Raw genomic sequence first — 10125 nt, 5'->3', positions numbered from 1 at the left:
GTATTTAAATCATAACCATATTTGTAAATATATAAGCGCACAAGGATCTTTTATGATCACAAACTATCAAAAGAACAACGCGTCAAAATACACAAAATACAATAAATTTATGTTACTCTTGAATTCTAAACAATACTATCATCCAAAGCAAAAATGATGAACATTGGTTAACATGTAGTAAGATATATGACAAATATACCCTGTCTATATTTTCTGTTTGCAATACTTAACCTGAAAAAAACCCTCAAAACAAAATGAAATTAATTTTGATATAAAAAGAAAACGTAAATTATGTCGTCAATATTGAAATGTTTTAGCATATTTTAATGTATGTTTTTAAAGCTTAATGCCCGAATGTCAACTTTACAATATTCATTTTCCCGTTGCATGATTAATCATTCAAAACGTTTTTATACACATAATAAAACCGAGATTATTTCAGAGGTGACGTTCAATTTCTCATGTGGCTTGTTTTTAAATCATCATGATTTTCATCTTTTATTAAACTTATCATTTTTCATTGGTTCCTAGTATAAATGTATCGTTGGGTTTGAAACAAGTAAATTGATATCGGGCGACTGTTAATCATTTTTGGTAAGAAAGTACATAGCCCTCGTGATGTTAGAAGTGTATTAACATATATATGACTGGAATATATTTACAAAATGTATATGTGTGTGTGCGTGCGTGCGTGCGTGTTTGTGTGTGTGAATATATATATACAAGGTGCGAAAAAAACTCGACCGCCAAATAGCAGTCGAGTTATTTTCCTATATGAATCAATGAAAAAACTGTACTGTTATATATCAATACAGTTTTCGAATGTTCATTGAAGTGTTTGAAGAATATCTGTTGCAAATAGGCGTTAGATTCATGCTAATTTTCCTGAAAATTTGAAAATGTATTTAACAGTATAATAATGTGAAGTTACCAAAAGAATGCAAGTTTCACATTATCAATGGCACTTACCATCCGCGTAAATTACCATTAAGAGGTCAAAATGTGCAAAAATAGCCCTTACTGCGTTAGTAACTCAGTAGAAATGTAGTTATAAATTATGAAAAAAGGGTCATTAATCGCACATAACATGTAAATTATTACTAGAATTTTGAATCTTTATATTTTTTATAAAATGTTAGTACATTTTTCCCAGGTTTGACTTTATCGAAATATTTTTGTTCATCTGGAGGCGTGCAGCTTTAAATGTGTATTCTATTCTTGAACATTTCATTTACAGTGCAACTGAGATTTAAGTGTCAGCATTATAACAAATAAATTAGCATGTTTCTAATAAAACATACAGTTGATCTCAGGATCTTTTAAAATAATCTTTAGTAATAAAGAAAGTGGTGTGTTGATCTTTAATACCAAGTCTTTAATTAAACGTCAATTCAATTTATATTTTTTTTTGCAATTGTCACAAAACTCTTGTAAAGGGAAGATTCCTTTTCAGAAAAAAAATGAAAAATGCAGACTTGTTCTGATCGAGATTGTTCGTGAGAGATTCTCGATTAATTATCTCGATGCACCAGAGTATTAAAGTAATACTGCAATGAATTGTTGTATGTTAGAAAGTTACTGAAGTAGTTTACAGAATAGTGGCCATACTAAACTGGTACTAGCTTATGAATGGCGATCCGTTTCTAGAGTTACTAAGCATAACTCGTTTATAATTGTCACGTATCAGAACTGTCCACTATTTAGGGGAGAAGATGTGTAAGCGGCCGGATAGCTTAGTCGGTAGAGCCACGGTACGGTATTCCGATGGTCCCGGGTTCGAGTCCCGGTCAGGCTGCACATTTTTCTCACCCTGTGACATTTGGCGCCCAACTGGGGACCGTGACTGAATATAGCTCAGAGTATAATTCACATTGCTCTGTAACTCTTTGAAATTCGAGGACGAATTTCAATAAAGCAGGGGAGTATGTCACGGTTCAGAACTGTTCACTATTTAGGGGAGAAGCTCAGTCGGTCAGACTGCACATTTGTCTCACCCTGTGACATTTGGCGCCCAACGGGGGACCGTGACTGAATAAAGCGGTACCATATACCGATGGTCCCGGGTTCGAGTCCCGGTCAGGCTGCACATTTTTGTCACCCTGTGATATAATGATATTTGAAAAATATGTTATATAAAACATTTTTACTTTACACACTGTTGATATATTAACGTTTTAAAAATAGACAGTCTCTTTCAACCTATGCTTCAATTGTTAAATCCTAAACATTGCAAGAAAAACAGGGTTAATCATTTGAGGAAACCATTTTAACGTTGCTTTATTCAAAATACTTTGATAACAAGTTTTAACAAGTTTTTTAACAAATTTTATTTATCTTTTTCCAGAACGTCATAGACCTATGTGGTACAATTTGCAAAATATATAATATGGCAAACGTGCATCAATACTAAGCTGACATTGACATGATTTCATACATGCATTACAGTAGCACATTTTACATAGGAAATGAAAACATATATATTCACCTATTACATGATGTACATGTTTATAATAATTCACATGTTCGTCGTATGTGTCAAAAGTATATATGCAACATAAGATTTAAAAGATAAAATAAAGTATGACAAAAATGCAAATGTACTGACATTACATATAAGGTTAGATCTATTACTAGTGCTGTAGATAATTTGACAGTTTAAAATCTTTCTCAATTGAATACTGAGTTTAAAATCATGTTGATAACGAACGAAAGTGTGAATTTTACATACATTTTTTCATACTGCATACACCATTTTGACAATAGTAATATTTAAAGCATTTACTTAACAAATTTGATTGTGCACGGGAGGGAGATAATTGCTTTGGTCTTATCGCTCGACCTGTATATCGAGTTATGTAACATCCACCGCACTATACCTTTAACAATTTATTTACATAGTTACAATATAATTTCTTAACATAAAAAACAGCAGTTATCTAATAAAATGGAACAAATTTGTTTATAAATGTGTGTTGTCCAAACAATTTTGGTTACTGATAGCGAACATTACGTATTGTGCAATTTTACATGGGAGATAATCAATATGGTCATATGGACTGACCTATGAACATTTAATGTACAGTATAGAAATAGACACCGCTATACCAGTATGATGGTATATAAAATATTTCTTAACTTCATTAACAGTGATATCCTAATGAAATGGATTTAACTGCTTTATTTATGTGCATTGTCCAAACAAATGTACATGGCGTTACTGAACTACTTTATATGAAGAATATATTGAAAAATTAAGAGGCATAATCTTGTCAAAAGCGAAATACAAGATAAGCCACCCGGTATGTTTACTTATGTATTTCCTCTTTCCCAGATATTGCCATCAATGACAAGATATGAGGAAGAACAATTAGATAACAGCAGTTTTGCTTGTAAAATAAACATCTAGATATACATATAATTGAGCTGTAAAAGTTTATATTAAATAGGGTGTATCACACATTTACATGACTGACATAGAAGAAATATCACTATTCATATGACTAACACATATTGACCAGCATGTCAATTGGAACAATGATATAAGAGAAAACATAGCTGTAGTACTATAAGTCAAGCTTTATTAAAAGTATAGACAGATATGAAAATCAATAACATACTAATCAGCTCCATATGCGCATCACGAATGCTTTTGAAATATATATACTCAGTTTTCTAATTAACCATTGATTTTCAGTATTCATTAATTCTATAAATTTAAACATATTTGGAATTTCCAGTAACAAAATAGAATATATTGTGTTCTTAATTCAGAATGCATTCTACATTGTAATACAAAATGGAATTCATCTTCTAACACATTGCAGAATGTGCATTTGCGTTCATTGTACACTGGCAGGTCTTGCCCATCTGCCTGTTTCAATACATAATCTATGCGAGGAGCATCGCAGTTTTGTTATACTAGTACAGAATTTTCTTAAACCTATACATTTTAAATATTGCTGTAGTTGAAATTGTGCAATACATCCGTAGAATAAAGCTCTAGATGAATCATTTAGTCTACCAGTCCAATTTTGAATAAATTGATCTTTAATTCTTTGTTTAACTTAACTAAGAAATACATTTACGTTTCCGACATTTTGATAAAATCAAGCATCATTAAGGGCAAGTTGACATAATAAATCTCTTACCAACGAACACCAGTTTTTCTTATTAGGAAATTGGTCTAAATCATTTTTTTAATATTAGATATACCTTATATGTTATATAAAAACACTTTTACTTTACACTCAATGTTTGTATAATAATGTTTTAAAAATAGTCTCTTTCAACTTATGCTAATGATTGAAGAAACCATTTTAACGTTGCTTTATTCAGAATACTTTGATATAATTGCTTATGGACGTAAATGAAATGATAAATTCCTAAACCCCAGCCCGAACCTCCTTGTATAAATATAATATATACAAAATATAAATTAGATGATAACATTATGATTCTATCTTCTTATCGTTATTTAGTTGTTTTTTTTAAGAATTTGGGCGTATAATCTGTAAAACTATCTTTACGATAAGTTTGTTCGCATTTCATGTGAATCTCGTGAAGAAAAAATAAAACAATAAGGCGTGTCTTTACAACACCCGGATAAAATCTGTTGGCAACATGATAAGTGCTTCAATTACTTTGAATGAAATTTAAGAAGCACGCCATGATAAATACAAATTTTCATTAAAATAAGAGTATTTAAATCATAACCATATTTGTAAATATAGTAAGCGCACCATGATCTTTTATGATCACAAACTATCAAAAAAACAAAAAACGCGTCAAAATACACAAAATACAAAATAAAATATGTTACTCTTGAATTCTAAACAATACTATCGTCCAAAGCAAAAATGATGAACATTGGTTAACATGCAGTAAGATATATGACAAATATACCCTGTTTATATTTTCTGTTTGCAATACTTAACCTGCAAAGAATCTTCAAAACAAAATGAAATTACTTTTGATATAAAAAGAAAACGTAAATTATGTCGTCAATATTGAAATGTTTTAGCATATTTTAATGTATGTTTTTAAAGCTTAATGCCCGAATGTCAACTTCACATACAATATTCATTTTCCCGTTACATGATTAATTATTCAACACGTTTTTATACACATAATAAAACCGAGATTATTTCAGAGGTGACGTTTCAATTTCTCAAGTGGCTTGTTTTTAAATCATCATGATTTTCATCTTTTATTAAACTTATCATTTTTCATTGGTTCCTAGTATAAATGTATCGTTGGGTTTGAAACAAGTAAATTGATATCGGGCGACTGTTTATCATTTTCGCCGTGAAAGAAATGCTATGAAATATAATTTTACTGAAATTTCTGAATTTATTATTTTTAACTACATGAATGGCAGTATACATCATGTTCAATTATATATCAATTTTCTGATTGGCATGGCTCATTATTTATGTTTAACATTAAAATATAACCACCTGCTATTAAATCCTAAGAAAAGTATACGTCAAGAGCAATTAAATGAATTTTCCATGGTAACCTTTCCGCGATATTTTTTTTTTTTTGATATTCTTTTTATGTAATCTCCTTAATATATAATACATATCCTTTTAAAGTATATTTAAAACTCTTCAATTTTTTTTAGCTTTTTAATTCAGGTATTTTGTATATTTAGAAGCTTTAAGAAACAATCTTTATCTACTTTATATCGGTATCATTTATTTTGACGAGGAAACATTGAAATATAGATATTAACATTTACATCTAAAAGGACATGAATGGATGTTGTTTATGAATAGTTCAATAACTAGTAGCTTTATCGCCGTAACACCAATTATAAATTGCTGGAATCTGTATTTTAAAAAATGAAGACATATTAAAGTATGTGAAAAATGTATTGTAATGCCTAGAATATCACAAGTTTGGTCTTTATCTGCTAGTTCAGATTAATGTAAAAATAAAAGTAAGTGAAATGCAGTGAACAGTTTTAATGTTTTATTTCATTGTTTACCATTTGTAAAAAAAAAACACAAAATAAATATAATTTTATAAAATCATAAAAAGCATTACAAAAGTGAACGTAAAAGAAAGAAATCCAAATAAAATTATTGAAAATCTGTCCATCATTACAGCTAAGTCCTCGTATGTGTAAGGACATTGTTCTATATTGTCTTCATCTTTACTTTCTGATGGTGTCTTCTCGGTTATGTCCTCCTTAGTTACTTCTTCAACAACAACTAAATGACTGTTTTTCGCCGATTTTGATAATGATTCCGTTTTGCTGAAATTAATTAACTTTATTAACAGAATACATTTCAGATACATAATCTTATTTGCAGGACAGAATTTGCGTGCCTAATTTTGGCCTTCGGTTATCTTTGTTACATTTGTTTCAGATGCTATTTAATAAGAATAGATATAACGAATATGTATATTACTATTATTCATCATGTTTATATGTACATTTATGAGTGCAATTTCACTAAAATGCTACTCCTGTCTGAATTTTTTCCTACGTGTTAATAGATTCCTACGTGGAACCTTTCCCAATTAATCAAATGTAATCATTATATCTTTTATTTACTAAACTAATCTAAAAGATAATCATACTCTGAACATACCTACTAATTTTATTTCTCTTCATGCACACAAGAAAGGCTAGAAAATTTGCAATTGTTTTCATATTCCTTGACATTTTATCTTTATCCTTTCTGTAATGTTTCAGATGTAGAATATACACTGTCATAATAAGTTCTAGACTGCTAATGATTGTTCCACCAAGCATATACAAACCTGAAAGTTAAAAAAAAAGATATCGTACTAAAACCTGAAAGTTTAAATAAGATATACTAAAAACCTTAAGCATTCACAGAATACATGCACTATGCTGTGTTTACATTATCAAGAAATCATTACAAATGACGAGTGAGACGAAATTGATGCGACTAATCTTGTAAATAACATTTCTGACAGTTTACAATAACAAAAATCAGTGCTAGATATAGCTTAAGAATGCTCTCTTTTTGTTTAAAAAAAAATCTTTCTATTAACCTAATTTTTAGGCAATTTTCTTTAATCCCAATTTATATATGCTCTGAAGGTATCGAGGAGTTACCAGCCGAAGGCTGTAGCATTTAGCAAACCATATGCTTTAAGCTAGTAATGAGGAAATTGTCCAGTCTATCCGAATCAGGAAAAATAAGTTGTATGATGACATACATACAATTTTCATTTTGGAACATCAAAGTGTCTGTGACAAGAATGTCCTTATTAGACATAGCATTTTGGAACAATAAAGATATCTGTGTACAGTTTTAGATCATTTGTTAAGAATTGTTTTCTTCATTGTTTCCGGTTCCATTTTCTCTCAGTATCTTCTTTGAATTTAATAAACTCGTGTCAGTGTTAAGCTATAGTGACGAGCTTATTTTCTTAATGTTAATCAAGCAGGACCTCCGACAATTTTAATACTTATTTACAATTGCTGTTTTATAGATCTTCTACTTTCTCTGTAAGATATCCGTTAGGTAAAATTATACTTTAATACACTACGTCCGTTCTCCATAAAATAATTTTTACACTATCTTATAAAAATATACCTTACTTTAATTAAGGAGTAGTTTCTTTAACCACTTTTGTCGACCCTAAGATAAGATACTTTCATTATTTCCATTGGCAGGATCCATCGAGGTTTATGTAAAATTGTATACGAGTATATTCACAAAGTTTAATATAATTGTCATAAAAAGCCAAAATAGACTCAAATTAGTGAACGCACTTTAGTCAGCAGTGAATTATAAAAGAGCAACCAATGATTATAGAATTTGCTAGGGACAAATAACTGGATAAAAATCGACAAATAAGTAAAACATGTAAACATGTTTTCTAGTAAGCTTAAACTTAAACAAAACCAGACATACTCAAAGTCGGTATCTGTAATGACGTTGTCGGTATCTTCTCCGCTACCAAGGTCATCATAACTGTCAATGACAACAACAACGTCAAAGCGAAAGACAACTTCTCGCCGGAATCCGTCGGAACAGCAAATACTACTAGACCAAGCAGCTGCATGAAGAAAACTGGAAGCACGATATTAATCAAGTAGTAGGAATATTTTCGTCTTAGTTCTATACCGAACACAAGATACTCAAGGGTGAAACTAAAGTAAGGGTCAATATCTATTCTAGCGTACGTTTGTATGATGTCATATTCGCCATTTTGCTCCAAACGTTCAATATCAATTACGTCATAAACATTATTCAATTTGATTGTACTAGTCGAGAACATCCATGTTGATATCTGAAAACAGAATAAGTAATGATGACATTTACCAGTACATTTTTTATTATTTGAATTATGTTATCTTTTGGTTTTATATTGCAGGACAATTAAACGTCATTTTAAAGTTCACAAAATGTTTCCCATGTCGTTCCTTAGGAAATGAAATAAATAGAGGATATTGAATGAGTGTAAGTTCAATACTAAAGTTATTGCACGAGTTGAATAAAATTATATTATGCGAGCCTCTGGCGAGCATAATATTATTTGATTCAACGAGTGCAATAAATTCAGTAATGAACTTACATGAATTTCATATTCTATTTATCACATACCAAAAATAAAGACCGTTTAAAGTGAGATAAGAGTCATTTTTCATTGACGCGCTTATAGTATAACGCTAACATTTTGCGCGTCTTTACACTATGTTTGTAAAACGCTAATGACGTCACGTCAAAATATATGCACGGCCGTGCAATACCATATTTACGGAGTCGCAAAATCGGCACGGGTGTGTGATAAATGACGATATGGCAAGAGGCAACATTCTATACTGTAAACTGAAAATCTTTCTAATGGATGTTTGAAAAATAAAATAATACTGGTATGATGATCAAATTCATACCTATAATAGGTTAATGGTTTACCTTTACCATCAAATTTGTAGCTGATATTGTGGCATATATAAAAACACGCATTTACAAGAAACGAATATAACGCAATGTTTTCAGATTGATAACAAACAAAGAGATTGTACTGAAATGTTAGAACAAGAAAGAAATATATGAACATACCACGATTTCACATGTCTGTGTATCGAAGGGAAATTTGGAGATGTCCACTGAGCAGGATGACACAAAGTAAGCTGGTGCGAGCCAAAATACTGAACCACTGGGGCTTACACTCATTGGGATACTTTTCTGGTTCCCGTCATCGCCTATCACTTCTATTCCAGTAACACTGTAATTGTCAACGCAACAGTGAAAGATTAAGAATAGTATTAAGATTGTACATTTTGAACATTCAGTTATCAAATATATACATGGCCTATTGTGAATCCTATAATTATACATAAAATTTATAGTAATATGCAATAATTTTAGAAAGTAACATTAGTAGAGATATTACGATTGACAAATATTGAAAATCATGATGTTTATGGAAATGTCAATTTTATTAATTATTTAACTGGTTAATTTTATAAACTGTATGAGAAACTTTTTTACAAATATATTCAATGCATAAAAATCGGATGCATGTTCAAATATGAATTCGATATATATAAGATAAAGTAACTTACGAGTTTTTTAGTGCAAGTGTAGGTCTCCATATTTGACCTGATTTGAAATAAACATTAGACACGTTTCCGTTTTGAGATATGTTCCAAGAAAGGCGATGATCATTCCATAGCTATAATAAAATGACTTTTTCATTTACACCATCGAGGGAGATTATTGTATAAAGTCGTGACTTGGGTGGCTGATTTGTGCCATTCGTATTTTCGCTCCGTGACCTCGCCAGGCGAAAATACGAGCATAAACAAGTTAAAATGGCGGGGCGCGCTAGCCTTATTAGCGGGGATGCGGGGCGAAGTTGTACTTAATAATAATTTGCCACGTGGGGGCGCGGATCGAGATTTAAGATATAAAACGGCAGGGAGCAAGAAGCAAAACACGCTCATTTGCGGGGGTGCGGGGAAAAGTTTAATTAAATATAACTTTGCCCCGCCCACCCGGTAATTAGCGTGTGTGTTCGCTCCGCGCTCCGTTTTATCTCTTAAATGGCGCTCTGCCCCGAGGGGGCCACATTTCATTTATTAAATCCCGCTCCCGCTAATTAGGGTGTTTTCGCTCCGCACCCCACCATTTT

At 31.1% G+C, this 10125-nt stretch overlaps 1 protein-coding gene across 1 annotated transcript; it reads right to left on the bottom strand.

Annotated features, from left to right (window-relative positions):
• Positions 1-5968: 5968 nt before the first annotated feature.
• On the bottom strand, positions 5969-9660 carry LOC132731209 (neuronal acetylcholine receptor subunit alpha-2-like). Its single transcript, XM_060717346.1, has 5 exons — positions 9557-9660; positions 9051-9216; positions 7899-8277; positions 6600-6771; positions 5969-6259 (listed from the first exon to the last, which is right to left on the bottom strand). Exons 2-5 carry the CDS (start codon positions 9162-9164, stop codon positions 6025-6027), a joined length of 900 nt encoding a protein of 299 aa, XP_060573329.1. The 5' UTR covers positions 9165-9216; positions 9557-9660; the 3' UTR covers positions 5969-6024.
• Positions 9661-10125: the final 465 nt, after the last annotated feature.

This window comes from Ruditapes philippinarum, unplaced genomic scaffold, assembly GCF_026571515.1.
Source record: "Ruditapes philippinarum isolate M1 unplaced genomic scaffold, ASM2657151v2 ctg1763_1_1_1_1, whole genome shotgun sequence".
In the NCBI taxonomy this organism is placed as follows: domain Eukaryota; kingdom Metazoa; phylum Mollusca; class Bivalvia; order Venerida; family Veneridae; genus Ruditapes; species Ruditapes philippinarum.
Note: the sequence above shows the minus strand (reverse complement) of the source record. Positions and strands in the feature narration are given on the sequence as shown.